Raw genomic sequence first — 20,165 nt, forward strand, 5'->3', positions numbered from 1 at the left:
TGTATGGTAGTCTTGGTAGCGGTGCAGTATGGCGGGGGCGTGGGTGTGTGTGTGTAACTTTGTGTATTTGTGAGTGCAGCTGCATGTCGGTGTGTGTGGAATGAGTGTAAAAGACATCAGACACCACCGTTAATGGGCTTAATCAATGACAGATGAAATTCCTGTTGTTTTTCTCACCGCAGCACTGTCTGCTCCAATAGAAACAAGGCACAGAATGTGCAGAGAGACTGACGGGGACGACTGAGGTTGGAAATCTCACTTACGCTCTCAGCCACCATACACACACTCACACACACGCACTCATAAACACTGCGAGGAAAGGTTTTACATTGGCATGGACCTGCTTGCGTTTTGCTCTGCCACGGCGTTTACGAATTGCATGAAATATGCATATTACAAATAAACTATGCATACAGTGGTCTTTGACTCTGTTACACACGTACGTCCACATAAACTGAGTCACACACACATGCACACACACAAACACACACTTGCCAAAGTCTTCTCTGTGCTCCAGCTGGGGACCCAGCTGCAGTGATGTCATTGCTTGCTGCCACTTTGCTGATTGTGACTCTTATTGAAAGCAGAGCACTTTGATTCGCCTTCAAGAGCGGTCACCGTGCACAGACGTGCGCACGCATACACGCGGTGCACAAACACTAAAATAGATTGCACGCTTTATGCACGTACCCACACACACGGTTCATACCATCAGCATATTTTGAGCACACACACATGCACACACACACACACACATGCACACACACATGCACACACTCTTAAGGTTGGATCATAGAGGCCACATCACTTTCACAGCACTTCTAAAGTAGACAAACAGATTGAATACTCGGGAGATGAGATGGAAAGCAGGATGGGGGGGGGGGACAAAAAGGTTGTGCCCCCGAAGACTTGATCCAGAAAGAGAGAGAGAGAGAGAAGGAGAGAGAGAGAGGTGGGAAGGCAGCATTGACAGTTTGCTTTGAGTAGCAGAGATAAGAAAGATGAAGTTACGCAATGAGGGAATGTCTCCTTTGCCTCTCCAAACTATCCCCAAATACATCCTTCTCCTGCACACATGTAAGTTTATGCACACAAACACACACTCATAACTGTGTGCACATTTAGGTGCAAAGAAACACACACCAAATAGTCTTTGTCAGAACTTTTTTTTAAAGCTATCAAGATCTGATATAAAACATCATTCTCCTCTTAACCTCCCCAACAGACACACATGCACACACACCAACAAAATCAGTTACAAGGCTCTGTGAAAGTCCTGCCTGTGTAAAAAGCTGCAAACATATGAGAACAGGCCTGAACAGTTTCCCCATATTATGGTCCATCTGGAGTTGTCCCAGCACCCCCCTTTTCCTTCTCCGTTGGCCTTCGCTCCGTGTCCTCACTGCCAGTGGCACAATCTCAAGTTCTCAACCCTCCATCACCTCCTCCACCGCCTCCCGAGACCTTTTTTACCCATTCATGTCCCCAGACCCTATTCGCTTGCCTTTCTCTAAAACCTTTTTCGCCCTGTCCCCTTTCCCGACCCCCTTTCTCTCCTGTCTCCCCGCTCCCTCCCTCACCCTCCTCCTCCCCCCTCTCTCCCCTGCCTTGTATACACTCGTCTGTTGGCATGTCCTCTGTCTTTCCAGCCTTTGAAGGCTTTTCAGGCTGCTAATAAAAGACAGGTCCCCACCACAACAAAAGGGCTCAGCGCTGCCTTTGAATAAACAGTTTATTTCGCTTTTTTTTTCTCCCCATCATACACCCCCCCCCCCCAACCCCCTCCCTCCCTCCCTCCCCCACACCCCACCCCACCCCACCCCACCCCCGTGTGTGTTTTTTTTCACTCTTGGCTAAGGGGGAAATATGTGCACTTGCTATGTTTTTTTTCCATGTGATCACAATGCTCTGGAACAGATTAACAGAAGACGAGGGAGGGAGAGAGAGGGATGAAAAAGAGCAGAAGAGAGAGCAGGGGAGGAACATACAGAGAGAGCAGGTAACTGTGACAACCTTGGCCTTTAGAGTTGACAGGCAGTATGTGTGTGTGTGTGTGTGTGTGTGTGTGTGTGTGTGTGTGTGTGTGTGTATCTGTCAGTCAGTCAGTGAATCTGGCTGTCTATATCTCCATGCTGACTTGGACTATATTGCTCTGGGCTCGTGGGACACATGCTCTCCTCCCATCTCAGCATCTTATCTTCCGAGCACTGCAGCACACTCCTACAAGCACCTGTAGTCTGCACTCTGAGGTAAACTCCCCAAAACCACATTAGGCCTGTGTACACTGGCAACACCTGGCTTTTCCCAGGGGTATTCAAATAAACATCTAGTTGAAGAGAGACCTGTTTTGTTGGATAAACTGGAACAACCTTCCTTTGAATGTGAGTGTAATCCACCACATCCAGGGGAATCACGTCAAAGTTAAGTTGACAATTTGTCCTGTTTACATGTGTAGAAATATTTCTTTGGCTAGAAATGACTTGTAAGGCATATTTGAAAAGGCATATTTTTCCCCCGAATGTAAATAAGTTCTCAGTTTGTTGGAACTGGAACCAGTATGGCCCTACTAGCTGGAAAGACACTCTGCTACTGAACGAAGCCTCAACAGCCGGGCCAGGAGCAGGCTGGCAGGGCAGAGTGCTCCCTCCAGCAGACATGGACAAACATAAATACGGCTCAAAATATTTGAAATACTTGAGGTGAACCTTAATTCATCTCATCAGATGCTTACACAACCTCAACATGGACAAAAATCCCTTGGAAGATAAGTTTATTAAGCACTTGTAATGTGTTTTCAAGTGCTCGGAGCGAATTCATCTACTTTTTTCTGCCTGGGTTTGTTTCCCTGCTCGTTTCAGCCCAACCCACATAAGCCACAGCCAGACTGTAACACAACCAAACGCTGCACCGGACCAAACCACAGCTCGCTACTCCACATCCACCAGCGAACTCTCTCCCTCTCTCTCAACCTGTAGCTCTTTCTGGCTCATTCTTTACTTGTTCATCCACTGCTCCTCCCTCTGTCCTCCTCTGATGTTCGACTACCTTTTGCGTTTCTTCTCTCTCTGTCTCGCTCTCTGACTATTTCTTTTTTTTTTTTTTTTTCTGTCTACTGGCAGGCTGTGTTGCCGCAGCCCCAGAGCTCAAAGTAAATAAATGGTCATTTTTCGGCCTCTTTCTCTTGGAAGAAGAATAACAGCGAGAGGAGCATGTGTGTAAAGGTTTGTGTTAAGTGTGTAAGTATGTGTGTGTATTCATGCGCCAGTGTGTACATATCTGTGTATATGTGTGTGTATGTGTGCATGTGTGTATGAGGCGGCAAACCACAGGCTTATTGGAGCTATTAGAGAGCTGGCTGAGCAGCACAGCATAGCAGCACCAGATGGGCAACTAGAAGTAGACACATTGCATGTAGAGGCACACTACACACATACAAACACACACACAACACACACACATACATACAAAAAACACACACTTTGTACACAGACACATGGTGCACATTAATGCTGACAGATTGACAGAAGGAATATTAATACATACACACACGTGTGCATAAACAGACTTTGAAATGTATGCAAACAAATTGATTACACACACGTACACTTGTGCACAGCTGACATGCACAGCTGCCACAAACTCCGGAGCCACATGATGCTGCCGATGAATGATGGACGGTGTGAGAGTGAGGACGGGTGACACCAGAGAGCATCCCTTCATCTCTGTCACTCAGCTAATCCCTCTCTCTTCTCATCCATTACGTCACTCTGCCTCTCGCCAGCAACCCCCCAAAACCCTCATCCCACTCTGTGCGTCAGTCGCTTACTCTTTCCCTTCTCCGCTTGCCTACTTTCCTCCATGAGATCCATCTCTTTCTCTCTTTTTTCTCTCCTCCCACTATACTCCCACTCCCCATTGTTTGCTTTTAATTTTCACATTTTTAATTTTATTTTTTTTGTATGACATACTGTAGACTCTGTGTTGTGTCACGTGCAGTGGTTGAAGAAGTATCTGTTACTAATATAATACCTGCATTCAAAGTTTTACTCACAGTTAAAAGTTTGGACACAGTTCCTTATTTAAGGGAATGGGAAGGTGTGTCCAGACTTTTGACTGGTACTGTATGTAAAAGCACAGAAACACTATCATCAAAATGTACTTAAAGTTTTGAAAGTAAAAACACTCACTATGAAGGCTACTTTCAAAGTGTAACATTATTGTATATGTTGGATTATTATTGATGCATTAACGTAATTAAGTAAAGTACTTAATTGTACTTAAGGGCAGTACTTGAGTAAATGTTATTTTCCATCACTGTCACTTACACCATCACTCATGGACCTGCACACACAAAGATGCATCTGTGGCCACATACAGTGTATGAGCATGAAAAACATGGTACAAAACTAAAAATATATACTGTATATTTCTTTCTCCTGTCTATTTTGTCTTCACAACATTTTTCTGTTTTCTGTATTTGTACCGTCTGTGTGTTTTATTGCAGTTTTGTCTAATTTCCAACCACAACCATTGCTGTCAAAATCAAACTAGATGATTTAATTCCTACACATCTGTGCTTTACACCTTGCACAGTATTGGAGATAACCTGTCTGAAAAACTATCCATATTTAATCCCGGTGTTTTAAATCTCGTAAAACAGTACAGCTCACATTTATCTGCTTCCAAGAAATCACAGCAGCTTGTCTAGAATTCCTTATTTTCCCTGCAATGTTCCCTTTGCATCTCCCTCTGGGTCGGCTGGAATTTACTACAAGCTCCAACGTTACCCCTAACGTTCTCCCATTTGTCATACATCAGGCCCGGCAAAGTTATTGGAACGTTGCAGTCGCACTTCCTGTGGCGTGGATGCGGCCGGCGGGCACGTTCTTGGGGTTGCAGTAAAACAAGCATCTAATGACACCCCCTGTAACCACAGCAAAGGGGGGGCACGCGTCACCAGCGCTAACCCAGGAAATGCTTTGGTTGGCCACAGGGTAATTGGGACTGTCCCATGTAATTTGGGCGGAGAGGCAGGCAAGTTTGGCCGGCACTCCTGCACTTGTCTCTCCCTGGCTGTTGGTCAACCACACAGTACCACAGAAATGACAAAGGGATGAAGGGAGGGAGGGGGAGAGATGGAGGAGATAAGGCACCGAAAAGAGATAAGGCTGGAGTTGGGAAATTGGAAGAAGAGGAGTGGAGACAGAATACTGAGAGGCTGCATGGAAAGAAATCTGAAAATAGAAAGCAGAAGGAGTGAAACTGTAGAGATTGACAGAGGGGATTAGCAGTGTGTGTGTGTTTAAAGTGTCACAGTGAGAGTAGCTAAAGTGAAGAGTGGCGTGTGTATGGTGGGCATTATTTTTCCCCACGCAGGTTCTCCTACGCTGAGGCAGATGGAAAATAGGAAAGGGGAGCAGGGGGAAATTCAGCTTAGTCAGGTCTTCTGCTCCAGCAGTGTACTCATCGCAGGGTGTGTGTGTGTGTGTGTGTGTTTTCTCTGTCTGTCAGGTCCTCTTCACAAGCAGTGCTCACTTTAAGTGGGACAGACAGCTCAAAGACTAAAGTGTTCTCTGTGTTCTGGCCTGAAACCACAGGTGTGTGTTTGTGTGCACACACTTGTATCTACTGTATGTGTGCACGCATGTATTTCTGTTTCAATGTGAGCAGGTCCAAATGTGGTGGTTATGCATCTGTGTGTGTCATTTGTGTCTGTGTATAATGTGTGTATATGTGCATGGGGGAGTGTACAGTATGCATATAACTGGTTATCAGGTGTATTGGTGTGTGTGTGTAACTGTCTGCACATTTGCGTACTCATGTGTGAGAGTCAAGGGCGTAGGTTTGGTTTTAACTTTGGTAGGGACATTTTTTTGTTGGACAGCCAAAATAATTGTGTATGTGTAGTTGCTCTATCACTCTGTCCTCTTTCATAGGTACATGTGCACACACACACACACACACACACACATAAAGAGCCTGACTCTGCAAAATGTTCATTTTACTGAATATGCATTTGCTGACTTGCCTGAAACCAGACTTGTTTCATGACTTTTTTCTCTATTTTATTGATAGACTACTTAACCATTAATCTGAGACCAGAAATATTTAAAAATAACATATCATAGACTGTCACAATCAATGTTACAATAAAATAAATGTATAGGAACCTGTAGGTAATGTGCTGCTCTGTAACCCGCTGGTGTAAAGTTTTCAAACCTCATCTGAGATTCTGTCCCTCTTTCAGTTTGTGGATTTGGTCGACAGCTCACCTCTCTGTGTATCTCTGTGCCTGACAGTCAAACAGATCAGTTGGACAAGCTGTGGCTAATTTAGCTTATAAGTAATGTTCATGTCTTTATGACACACATGCAATAAAAACTCTGCTCTCATGGAAAAGGGGAAAGATGGCATTAAATAGTTAATACTTCTCCCACTAATTTCAAAGATTAATGTTTGGATTGATTACAGAAAATTCTTATGAACTAAGCTCAACTGTTACTGACACTTTGGTTCTTCTTAAAAAAGGACCAGATGTCTAATTTTGCTTTTGGGAGGAATAAAAAACTTTAAAATCTTTGTTTTGTTCAGTGAAGTCGTTTTCAATTCTGTGAAGTTTGAAACGTTCAAAAAATAAATACTAACCACTTCAGTTTCCCTACCTCGATGACTCCATTTCTGCTGCTGCAAAAGGGGTCTGCCTGCAGGCAGACCCCCCCTCCTCTGTGGGGACGCTTCCGGTGCAGGCTCCACTCTCAGGGCAGCTCCTCTGTCAGGACAGGAAATAACATGTTGTTTTTTTTGTTTTTTTTGCCAGCATTTACAACCGTAAAAGAAGATGCTAGGCATGCCCATGGTTGTTTTCAAGAGCCATACACAGCAGTGACAATGCGACTGTGTCTTGTCTGGTTTAAAGTAATCAGTAAAGTAAATGTAGTGTAATGTATTGCTGTTGTGAGTTGAGCTCTATGCGACTTGTGTAGGTTTCCATAGTTGACCTCTGTGTATTCCTCCAGAGTTACCGTACTGCATCAGTGTTCGCAATTAGCTGTAGGCTAAGTGCCAATAAAGCATCGTGACTCACCATTAACTCTGACTGTCTTCTCTGACTCAGTATCTTACACATAGTATTTACTGTAAATGTGAGAATTTATGGGAAACCTGGTAATGGTATTTATTGAGTATTACTTTGAACAAAACACTGCACTGAAAATGCATTGTTCTAAGTTACATACAAGGATGCTTTTTTTTTTAAAGTTTCAAGGAAGTAACCCACCCCGTGCTTTGTCGCAGCTTTAGATGATATTTGTGTGTAAAGTCCATTGTTTACTTTCTTTTTTGTAAAACTGCAGCACATTGGTGAGTAAAAGTTCAGTTTGAATGACACCTGTTCTGGTCAATATTTGAAGCCTCCCCTACACAACAGTGATGGGCAAATGTTCATTATCCAAAACATCCACTAGTCTGAATGTTTTGCTCCGTACTAGTTGTGCTGTTAAAATAGCTCATATTATGTTATCTGTTTGTGTTAATTTAAATACCTGTAACTACTGAATTATCCAGTCAGGCTTTCTATTATGCCAACAGTGGCTAGCTTTAGCTCATTAGGTCATTTTTACACAAAGAAAACTTTTCCTTACATGTTGTATTAATATAAAACTAGTTTTGGTAGATTTTTCATATATCAATAGGTATATATAGGCTAGGCTGTAAATATGATAAAAGACAGTGTGATCAGAAAGACAACTGATTGTCAGTTTTTCATATTTAATTCACCTGATCACAGTTCAATAGTCTCTCTGTCTGCAGAGAGAAATTATGACTCAGACATTGTGAATAGAAGGAGAACAATGAATGTGTTCGTGTCTGTGAGAGCTGAAGAGAGGCTTCAAGCAATAAGCATTTTTTTAAATCAATAAGCTATAGGATATATATATTTATGAATCTATCAGTAAATATTGCTACATTGACAGAATAAATCAATATATTCAACACTTAAATAATACCGCTACGTTGATTGATAGCCTATAATTATTGAATCAATATGAATCATTATATTGGCAGTCAATCACTTTACATGTTGACAGATATATATTGTTACATTTAAAGAATCCATAGGATACTATAACGTTACTGCGTTGACAGAATTGTTTACTATATATCATTGACAAAATCACATTAAACAGCAACATGTATTTGCTGTGACGGCGGATAGTTCTGTGCTCTTTTTTCCTGACAGCGGAGGTATCGTTTTATTTTGGTGGCGTTTCCTGTCCTGACAGTGGAGCTGGCCTGACAGTGGAGGTCTGCAGGCAGACTGTCCTGGCTGCTGCTGCTGGGATGCTGATAGTCAACAATGTGTACAGCTTGAGGTTGAGGACTGCCAGATCATCAGGTAGAGTATCCCCCATATCCTGCTCTTTCACCCTTTAACATAATAGTGCACTTTTTGGCAGAAAACATACAAACCTGGCAACTCCGTAGAGATCTTACCATTAACATTACGTCGAATTAAAGTTGCTAGATTGTTTGAGATCAGTAAAAATATTGGTAAGGACAATCCAGCATCACCTTGATATTGGTAGGGACGTGTCCCTACCGTCCATATCCAGATGGTGAGAGTTAAACCTTTCTAAACACTTCAGTGTGCACTGGAGAGTGTGTAATGTCTCTCTTTGTGTTTGTAGTGGCTGCTGTGTCATACCTGTCTGTCTCTGCAGATTTTTTCGTATTAGTGGAATTAGACGGCTTGTTCCGCATGTTGTCTGCGTGTGTGTTCTGTCTGCCTATCTGTCTGTGTTTTCTTGTCTCGCTTGTGTGTGTTTTGTGTGCACGTGTAGAAATATGTCTGCTTTCCGCTCAGGTTTGTGTGTGTGTGTGAGCGTGCGTATAGGAACGTGCAAGAATGTGTGCGGTGTGTGTGTGTGTTGCAGGCTTCGGGGTCACCGGCGGGTCCTCATCTCCTCAAGACCAGACCAGACGATGAGGAGGGGAGCGGCTCGGTGCGGTGCAGAGTGCAGCAGTGTGCTGTGTAGCAGTCTCCAATCTGGGACATGGCCTTGGGCTGCGACTAAATGAAAAATGAAACAGCACAGCAGCGGGGCCTTAAATGTTTGTAAATCGGAGACTGACTAAACCGCGCTAAACACAACACACACAGAGCAGACTCCAAACAGATCTCCCGCAGAACAGCACCCCCTGACCTGCTTTCCTGGCCCGGTTCTGGCTCAAGTCCAAACAGGTACACACCAAAGGCGATTTCTCCACCAGTGGCCTGCACTGGGTTTATTTTCTTTTTCAGTGCTGCTTTGTTTTCATGATTAATCAGAGTGAAGGTTCTCAAGCAGAATTCATGACCGCAATTGAATGCATTTTTAACTTCAATAAACAAAATATTTAGCAAGTGTTGTTGTTCTTCGCCCCAGATTCTTGCGTAACAGTAATATGTTTAACAAAGCACAGATGCTGTATCAGCCTGGAGACATAGGTCTGAGTTACAGAGGGAGAAAGACAGGGGGAGAGACTTTTTAAGAATGTCCCTACCTTTGGTTCAGCTACTGAACACACGTCCTCATCCAGCTAATGCCAAACTCTGTCCGAGCCCATGAAACACTCTGACCTTTCTCTGGACAATGCTGACCTATTAAGTAGGTATCACGTTTTCATCGTGACATTTGGGATCTGCTCTCCACACATGGATCACGGGGGGGATTTAGGGGTGATACTGCAATAAGCTTACACAGGGGAGGCAGGGAGGAGGAGGTGTAAAATGTGATGGAACAGGAGATGAAGAGAGACAAAATGGGAGAGATATACAGAGTGAAAGACAAAATGGGGTGGGTGGGGAAGGGGGGGCACCATAAACAGGAAGTATGAGGTACACTTTGCGCTAGAGACCAATAGAATTTTAAGCCCTTTGTGCAGCACTTGAGGTTACGTGTTGTTTCAATTCAGGAAGGAATCTCGAGCCAAAACAGTTCCAGTATACGTAAGTGCACCAAAACAGCAAACAACGCCAAAACTCTGCACAGCTGGGAAAGTCCAATCTGACTCATTTGTGGATTCCATTCAAAGTCTATGCATCCACAGATGGAGAAATACTGTGGCAGTCTAAATAAGACTGGAACAGTGAAATGCATTACCATACAGCCCATCCTCTCCTCTGAGCCATTTTGATGGTTAGCTCAACAAACAGTAGCTACTGACCAAATGTCAATCATGTGAGCTCCCTATTACAAGGCTGACATTCAGTTAGGTTTTCTCTATTACAGTAGAAAAGGAGATTACAGAGAGACAGAGACTATACAAATTAACATGAATTATGGCCAAAAAAAAAAAAAAGTTCACTTACTAGCATATTAGAGAAACTTTCATTTTACTGTTAAACACATGACCATGGTTCAAATGATGGCAGCTGAGCCATCTCCATGACAACTTCTGATGAAGATTGTGAGATGTGGTTCAAGGCTCTAGAAACCTAGAGTTATAATTTAGTTTCTGCCAAACTACTAATTCCAAGGTAAAGAAAGCAATTTTCACACAAAACCTTAATTATGTTTTGAAATGTGTTTATATTTTCACTGAAAGTATGCAGGAAACTATTGAAGTGGCCTTCAATTGTAGGATTTTCATGTCCAACAAGTGTCAACACTCATAATTAGTCTCTACATCTTTTAGTCTTATTTTCATTCATTCATTCAATGATCTTTGGGGGGAAAAAAATCACATGCTCAAGTTAGATTTGTGGGAGAAAAAAAAAGAAAGCAATAGTAAAGGCTGGGACACATTGTGTGGTATAAACTACAGATGACACTCTTTCATCCGTGTGTGTTCCCATCCATCCATCCATCCATCCGCCCGTCCGTAAAGTCCATGCTCTTCCTGCCACACTCCCTCCTTTGCTCTCTCATCCCTCCCTCCTGCTCCCTCATTCTCTGTCCTCTTCCTCTTTCATCTCAGGCCAGACATGCCCAACTGTAGCCAATTAGCATTTTTCTCCCTCTCCTTTTCTCCCCCCTCCCCCCCCCCCCCCCCCCCCCTCTCTTCCCCTCCGTTTTTGCCCTCTCTTTTCTCCTCTCTCTGTTTGTTGTGTAAATTAGATTTGGGGTCTCTAGACAGATTTTGTACTGTTTAAGCTCTCTCTTTCTTCTGCTCTCTCTCTCTTAACATGAATAAACCTGCTGGCAATTAAACATTTATGGAACTGGCATGCCCCCATTTATCCCATCTCACTCATTCTTTCTCTCTCTCTCCCACCCGCTCTCCCGATCCATTCACCTCTAACCTGCTTTTATCCCGCTCTGTCACTCTCTCTTTCTTCTCGCATTTTCACTCTGACGCTCACATTGTCTCCTGTCTCCTCACCTTTCAACACCTGCTATACAGGTCGTCCAAGTCCTTGCACTCATCCGTTCTCATCCTTTGGTCCCTCCACATCCCCTTTCTCTCTCTCTCAGTCTCTCTCTCTCTTTCTCTCTGAGTGGAATAGTGGAATGATTAGTGAGAACACATTCAGATTTTCCTTCCATGTGTTGTGCCAGTGAAACGCCCGTGTGCCCGCAGCATTTGGGACAGCTGTGCCAGGGAAGAAGTGGTGTTTGTGTGTGTCTGTGTGTATGTGTGTGTGTGTGTGTGTGTGTGTGTGTTTGTGTGTGTAGGCATGCACGAGTGTATGTGTGTGTTAAGGATATGAAAGACCGGGGTTAAAAAGCAACAGAGCGTGATACAATAAGCCGCACTTGCATAACATAAATGTGTGAGGTTGCACTTGCACAAGCGTCACTTTTTAAACATTATGTTGCTATTACAGCTGTTTTCTGGTACTGCTTTTATTAATTTGTTTTATTTCAGCCGCATCGGAAGAGTACCTGAGTATAATGACAATAAAGATCATTCATCTATTCATAACTGTGTAACGGGTTGTACAATGTGTGTGCCTGCTGTGTGTGTGTGTGCATGTACGTTCTGCGTTGTTTTGCTGGTGGATGTGCACATGCTCATTCCCTACACATCACAGATATTTGTTTACTCATGGTGGTTTTATCAAGGTGTGCGAAAATGCATGCGAGTGTGCGTAGGCTATGTGTTTTCAGTCGTGGGAACTCTAATTCTCCTCTCGCAGCCCAGATGTGCTACATGGTGCTATGAAACCTGACCCCCCCACCCCCCACCCCCCCATACCAACTATAGCAGCCCCCTCTCCTCTCTTGTCCTCCAAACCCGCCCAGAACTCTGCGTTAAGACACATGTGGAAACAATTCAGTCAATGCCCTGAGCAGGGTAGCCCTCACACACACAAACAGACGTATACACACACTTCACTCATACACACACACACAAGACACACACTCGTTTCACACTCACTCCTCTCATATACTATGTGCAGACATACACACGCCCAGCATACGCTCACATGTTACTCTCATCTGTCCCCTGTTGAGGTGCTCATTGCATGGCATTTGACAGTGTGTTAACTCTACTGTGATCCTAAACTGCTATCAGGTTGTCTACACTCAATCAGTAAATCATGTGTAACCCCGGGATAGCTCAGGGTTTATGGAGAAGGTGAGCAGGGGGCTACGTTTTCAGAACAATATGTGCAGCAAGGGGGAGAGCATAGACTTTTGGGGATGTTGTAACATTGTAATGCTAGCTGCTGTATAATCAGAAGATGTAATATGAAGCTGAGGAAAAAATTATTAGATCTGTAACAGACTCCTGGATAGCCAGAGTTTTGTTGACATACACATATTTGACTGTCAGGACATGAATATCCAACACAAAATGTGAGGAATTGCTTTTAACTGTAGCCACAATGAAAGTCTGGAATTGTGCTTACTTTGTGAACTGCACTTGACTCCTCATATTTTTCTAACATGTACTCATCAGAAAATTGCTTTTTTTTTCCAGCACACTGGGAAGTGCCGAGATTGAAAAACTGTTCCTTTATGTGTATCAAAATAATATCAACTCAAAGGTCCACTTACTAGCTTTTCCCAGCTTTCAACTGCAACCAATGGTCCTCATCAGTGTGTGGAGCTGGCTGTGTCATCAAGTGATTTATTATAACTTCAACGTATACTCGTCATGTAAGTCATCCCCTGTTTTCTGCATATTTATCACAACACACAGAAACACTTGTGATGTCACAATGCAGTCTGTGATGTCATCATTACATTAATAGAATTATGATCTATTCAATCATTTCAGTTCTTTGGGAAATAACTGTTTTTATTACTTATAATTGTTGTTGTTACAACTTTTATGGACATTTGACTTACTGACATTAATCTATCTTGTACATTATTGATTTTGGTAAAGTTTCATATTTAACTGATTTCAGTTGTTTTCATCTATTCTCAACAAACTACACAACAGCACAATACTGCGGGCTTCTGTACATCTGAAATTGATCACAAGAGAATGTGAAAATTGTACTAAAATATCCTGTTTGAGTAAAATTTTACTATTTTGATAAATGTCTCTTACATAGATCGGCTGATATATTGATCCACTAAAGTACAAGTAAATAAAAACAGACACTCTAAAAAGTTTTGTTTACTGTCTGAAAGCATAAAAGAGAAAACTGAGAACGTTTATTTTTTTCATGCATGTTCACACTGATTACTGTGGCAATCAGCTCAAGGTAATATTTCTATTACAGTGCTTATACAGTTCAAACCTCATCCTCATTTGTTTATCACTTGTCACAACACTTCACAGTGGTAATCTCTGTAAAAAAACAACATCTAGTTTATGCTTACTCTGATCATCTTTTATCTATTTTTTCATTATTTTGGAAAAAAAAAATATAATTGACTAAAGGCCATAATATTACAATTCCACAATTTTATCTGTCCTCTGCGGTACTAAAAGGAAGATTATAGCTACACTGCTGAGAGAAAAATATGAAATGAATCAGACAGGGAATTTTGAAGCTGCCATGTTTGAAGCCACCATGCCTACACAGCTGAGAGTAATAGGCTGAGATAATCACTCAAATCAATGAATCAATCTCTCCAGATATACTTCCCTTTAAGACTTAATATCCCTTTAATGTTACAATATTATCCAAATGGAAACTGAGAACAAACTTGGGCAAATTGATAACAGACCACTTCTTATGAATGTCTTTATTTTATGTATAATGGTCTGCTGACTTCAGTATAGTAAGAGTTTTCTTGAGGCCAGCATCTAGTGGCCTTCAGAGGGACTGCATCCTCAGGCGCTTGTGCAAGAGCTCCTGGACGCAGCCATGGTGGTTCTTCTTGATCCTAATGCAGTGTGTATGGAGAGTTTGTACTTGAAAATGAGCAGTTTTATATTTTAAAATGACACGCGAGTATAAACACTGAATCAAACCAGTGACTGAACAATTACTCACGAGTGCAAGTACACCTAAGGCTTCTCAATAAGTAACAAGCATTACTGTAATTTGTGACTTTCACCTGTGCAGTATAAAATGTGATAGTCAAAGTACGAGTGTGTGTCAGGTCAGGAGAGAGCAGAGGCTGGGTTGTTTTTGATATAACCAAAGTGCAGAAACAAGCCCATTTCTGTAATTTAATATTTCACTGCCTTCACATCTGGAGCTGCATGTAAAAATGGAAAATAGAGGGGTGGGATATAAGACTGACATGGAGAGAGGGAGGAAGAAAGAGGAGAGAAAAAATACACCCTCTTCTCCTCCAGTGCACACATCTATAGCCTTCACTCACTCACTACTCGCACTATGACCACATGCTTGTCTGCGCACACACACTTCTTCTCTGTAACACAGGATGCATACTTGCTGCATGCACATATACTTCTTGTATTTCGTTTTCTTTCTCCCTCTCAATCAGTCTCTCTCTCTTTTTTTTTTTTTTTTTTTTTTTTTTTTAAGACAGACACACACATACACACACCACTCCGGGGTGACTGGTGTTGTAAGTTGGCGTGAGCGTGTAGGTGATCTGGGTGTGATTACTGCTTGGCTCTCCGACAGCTCTGATGATGACATTCAGTGCTTTGAGCTCCTCTGGCCTGGGCCCGCTCCAAACACAACCAGGCAGTACACTCTCTCTACCTCGCAACCATGCATACATGTGGCCTAGATACTACCGCAACACACACTCGGTGTATTGTACCTAATGTTCAGCTGCATATTCAGGTTTAGTGTATGGGAGTGTGAGGTACAAAAAACATGTTAGTCATGTACTTTGTGCTATTTCAGGTCAAACTATGCTAATCTCTCTGTGATTAAAAGTGAGGTAGGATTTCTATTTCTATTGTTTACAGCATTTAGAGCCCAAATATAAATGCAACCTGCTCTTAAGTCTGCTCTGCTCCTCAAATCTCTTCTATCTGTCTGTGTTGTCACCGCCTCTGTCTGTATTCCATTTGCTCCGAGTGTCTGTTTGCCTCATTTAAATGCCAAGCTTAGAGAGCAGCTGTGTGTTGGATCGTTGCTATCAAGACAGTCAACATATGTACACACATACACACATCATTCTCTCAGTTGTGGGGCTTCATGCCCAGATTGTGTTAATCCTCTCTGTCCTCCACACATTTCTCTACACCCATCAACGTCAACGCCGCTTTGATGAAGACACACACACGCACACACACACTTACTACTCTCCATCATTATCATTGTTTCAGCTGGAGAAGAGTCAGCGCTTTTGTTTGTAATTACAGGGGTTTGATGTGAAAGGGAAGAATTTCAAGAAGAGAGAAGAGGATGGATGGAAAAAGAAAAAAAGGGAAAGAGTAGGTTAGAAAAGAAAAAAAACACACCAGTATGTCTGTGACATATTAGTCACATTTTACCGTAATTGTTGTTCGACCCCATCCCACACTTGTAAAAAGAAGAAAAAAAGAAATACTTTGGGAATGTGCTTTGCAGTGGATGGCTTCCAAGGTTTTGTCTGGTGTGTTCTGTACAAAGGGCAAAAGGAGCTTTGTGGCTGGCTGGTATGGCTTTAAAAACATTACAGCTATGGACAAAGGCCTGTTCCGCTTCCTAAGCCTGGGGCTTCAGCTGGGATTGACCCCATCAAAGCAGAATAGATTGTGCCATTTGTAGAGGTACTAAGGAGTCTTCAGCTGTAGTCTTTCAGTTTCCCTAAAATCAAAACGAATCCCTCGGTGCAAAATCCAAGATAAAGAAAACATGAAACCAACTTGGTTCTCCTCCATCTGGACATGTGGTGATAAGCCCACCTGAGGATCTTTAAGACAGAAAAAACAATTGATTGATCGACTGATTGATTTAGTTTTTTAACAGACCTATTGATCTCACATCAAAAATAAAACACACTTGTCTGTCAGAAGCACAAGCTTGTCTGACTGAGGCACAGGAGTACTCAGAAACAACACTGCTGAATGATGACAGGCACGTGGCACACAGCAACATCCACACAGCTTGCAGCGATCCCTCAGGGTTCATAAAACACAAAGCCTCGTTAAAGCCTGGGTCCCCACTGTGACGAGCAAGCCAAGGTCACAGTTCAGGGATAAGGGTCGTCATGAGTAAAATCGGAGGACGAGGGAGACTTACTGTAGTAAACAATACTTTTCCGCCCAAACATTAATCTTTCTATTTAGATTTTTTGCACTCTGGATATTTTTTCATGTCAGTTTTTGCTTCTGGTGAGCTCGTCTTTCTCATTCCCCTCTTTTATCCCTTGTTTCTTGGACAACATATATGTAAACAGTGGTTCCTCCACGCATACTCCTCATACTCCTACGCCACCTTCATCACACATGCAACATCATAAAAATAAGTTTTGCTTTCACTTGTTTTTCTTTCACAGGCACATTTCTTGAAGAAAGAGAATCTAGTTATGCAAAAACACTCCAACTCACGACTGAAACATAAATGCACAAAATGCACAAAACACACTAATGCACATTCATGCATACAACTGCTTTCAAACTCGTACTGCTTGGGGTGGTGTGTGACCCATGTACGTCCTCTCCTGACTCCCAGTGTTGCCCAACAGGGAGTGTTTGTGTGGTATCCAAGGGCAACGGCTAGGGAGGGTGGGGGAGGCTGATGTAGAGAGGCAGGGCTGCAGCCACACTTTCTTCTCTGGTTTGTTTGCATGTCTGATTGCTGTATGTGTGTGTGTGTGTGTGTGCCTGCAGAGCACGCAGGTGGGCTTATATGCACGATGTCATTGTGTGGCTATGTTTGTGTATAGCCGTGTGTGCGCGTGTTTTCGTGCATGCATGTGTGTGCCTAAGCAGTGTGTGGAAAGTGTTGTTGTCTACAGGCTAACTGTAACTGACAAGCACACACTGACTACTGGAGTCAAAAAGTTAAACGCACTCTATGCTCTTTTCTCTCCCCGGAGGCTCCCTCTTTCTGCCTCTCTAAGTTTCTCTCCTCCCATTTTTATTTTCTATATTTTTCTCTCTGTCATACTCTCCTGCTTTTTCTCTCTCCCTGACGATTTCTTTCTTTTGCTCCCTCCTCCCTCTCTCTCCATCTCTGATGATTTTAGCAGAGGTGTGACTCATTGGGCATCGAGCCACAATGTCAGGTAGTGAGGGGAGAGGGCGGGAACGAGGCAGGGAGAGAGAGAAAGAGAAAAAGAAAGAATGAGAGGGAGAAGGAGAGTTGTTTTAAAAGTGGTGAGGTATAGTGCAGGGGGGGGTCAGAGATATGCAAAACGGAGTGGAATGTGCAAGAGGGAAAGAGTGAGAGTGAAAGAGGGAGGCTGGGGAGAGGGAGGGGTGTACAGTCAGCACAAGGAAAACATAAAAAAGGAGGGAAATGAATAATTTCTGCAAACAGTTTCCGTCAAGATTGAGTTTTTTCCTCCTTGCATGTTTTCTCGATTGCTGCTCATGTTTTGGCCACGCAGCACACTGCGAGCTGACCAATGTGTTTATGTGCAAAAACCTGTTCATGGGCAGGCCTCCATTCATGACTTTTTATGCTTTAAAGTAGCTAATTATCGAGGGGGTCATTAATATACGCCCGCCTCTCAATAAAAAAAAATAAAAAAAATCTGGAAGAAGTAGAGAAGTGGAAGAAGGAGGGACGGTTAGGAGAGGGCTGTAGAGGATGAGGAGGGCTGGGAAGAGGGGGAAGTGGAGGTAGGGATGGGGGGAGAGGAGGGACAAAAGAGGAGAAGCGGTGTGATTATGAGGATTTGGTAAGGAGAGGGTTACACAGGCACATTCATGTGGCTTGTCAATCAACTGTCTTTGTGGCCCCTAAGGCAGGGGTTCTCTGTTCTCATATCAGCCTTGGCACTCGCCCACACACACACACACACACAAACACACACACACACATACACACACACACACACACACTTGGCTGATATTACGCACATTCTGGTATTTTCTTCCTTGTGATGAGACGTTGTACTGAATGATTTTGTTTAATATGCCCTAAGGTTCAGGTCACCCTAAGGACACACACATACACATGCGCACACATGTACACACAAATAAACACACACACTCTTGAGCTTTGACTTCTGTCCTCAGTAGACACTGCATCTGTGCCAGAGCCATGTCTCTGTCTCCTCTCTGTCTCCCTTTTCGCTTCCTTTTTTCCTTCCTCATGTTTTTCTTCCCTCCCTCGAATCTCAGATCATCTTGTTGACAATCATGAGAAAATGAGAAGCATTAAAAGAGTTAAATGTTCATCAATGCAACTATATTGGCAGTAATGATGTTTGCTGTTTCATTTCAGCTTTCTTAACATTCCCATTATGTTACTTTTAATGTTTCAGGTGTAGCTCAACTCGACTCTCTAGAGCTCCTCTCAACACTGCCCCCTTAGATCATTTTCTCTCATTGAAAACACACAAGAAGAGATGCAACTGTTCTTCTATCTGTGCTTTACTTTGGACAGAACACGAGGAAGTGTGGGTAGACAAACAGACAGTCAGCATTTTGTAACTCGGGATGCATTTCAACTCATTTTCAATGTGCATATACAACTTGATGTGCACTCGCTCCATCAAAGCTACAATTTTTGCTTTGCAAGTATTTTGATGTGTTGCTGTTATTACTTCTTGGCGTGTGTACGCACATTATGATTAATTGGAGAGCAGCCTGATCCATCCAGCGTATTTTACCAGTGGTGACAGAAGCATGGGGAAGATCAAAGTCATCCTGATAGATTGTTATCGCCACTCCCACCTGTTCCCTCTGGAATTTCCTCTCTTCCCAGCATGTGTGCATGCGCGTGCACGTCTGTTATGTCTATCAGACTATTTGTGTTTCTGCATGTGTGTCTGACTTTGCATCTGTTACCAGGTGGATGTGGACCTGTATGTGTGTGTGCGTGCATATGTGTGTAGTCTGTTTCAACACGTCTGCAACTTGCGGGAATCTTATAATCTGGAGCTGGAATATGTGCTCATGTCTGTGTCTGTCTTGCCCTGCTCCACCTCTCTCTCTTTCTTTCTCTTTTTCTCTCGCTCTCTCTTTTCTCTCACTCTTTGACAGCTCTAATAAGTTCAGTAGATCAAGTTACACCCCTCGATACATGCCAACCTCTCCCTGTTTGTCTGTTCTCTAATTCTGTCTTCTTGCTTCTTTCTTTTGCCCGTTTCATATAAATGCTACGTCTCACCAACAGACAGTTTCTCACGAACATGAGGATACACACACACACGAGCGGCAGAAACACACACACTTAACAGGCAGTGAGACACACTACATGCACGCACTGTCTCTGTAGGCCTCTCGGGTTGCTGACATTTTCCATTTTTGCGCATATAAAGTAATAATAATAATATTAGTGGGTGTGACAGAGCAAGGATCCATTCACTGCAACTGCCAGCCTCCTATAAATATCCCCCTTCTTCAGGGGAATCCGAGAAGCAGCAGAGACCTTCAGTTTACACAGCTGAGGAGCATGTGGACGAAACCCTCTATTCTCTCTCTTTCCCTCTTTTTCCTCCCTCTCCACTACCCTATCCCTGCTCTTCATTTTCCTATCACTTCACCACTTGTTCTGCTACTGTGTGTCTTTCACATTTTCTGTTTGCTTAGGAAGCATTAATTGTCTTTTTCTTATCTCCTTTCACCTGCCCTCCGTCGTTTGCTTTGTCCCACTGTTCTCTCAGTGATGTACGACCTCCCACCTTTCTTCTAACCCCACGTCTTTTTTTGTTTGTCTCCTCTGATAGATATCGTGGTGACACACTGGACAG

General features: G+C 43.0%; 1 protein-coding gene across 1 annotated transcript in view; it reads right to left on the reverse strand.

The window, feature by feature from the left end:
* The window catches only part of fgf18a (fibroblast growth factor 18a), a 112,566-nt gene that overhangs the window by 19,890 nt on the left and 72,511 nt on the right, over window positions 1-20,165 (reverse strand). Inside the window, exon 2 of the mRNA XM_042419859.1 lies at window positions 6,663-9,070. Coding sequence (XP_042275793.1) covers window positions 6,663-6,676 — 14 coding nt within the window. The 5' untranslated portion in view covers window positions 6,677-9,070. The remainder of the gene's footprint in view (window positions 1-6,662; window positions 9,071-20,165) is intronic.

This window comes from Thunnus maccoyii, chromosome 8 (assembly GCF_910596095.1).
Source record: "Thunnus maccoyii chromosome 8, fThuMac1.1, whole genome shotgun sequence".
NCBI lineage: Eukaryota > Metazoa > Chordata > Actinopteri > Scombriformes > Scombridae > Thunnus > Thunnus maccoyii.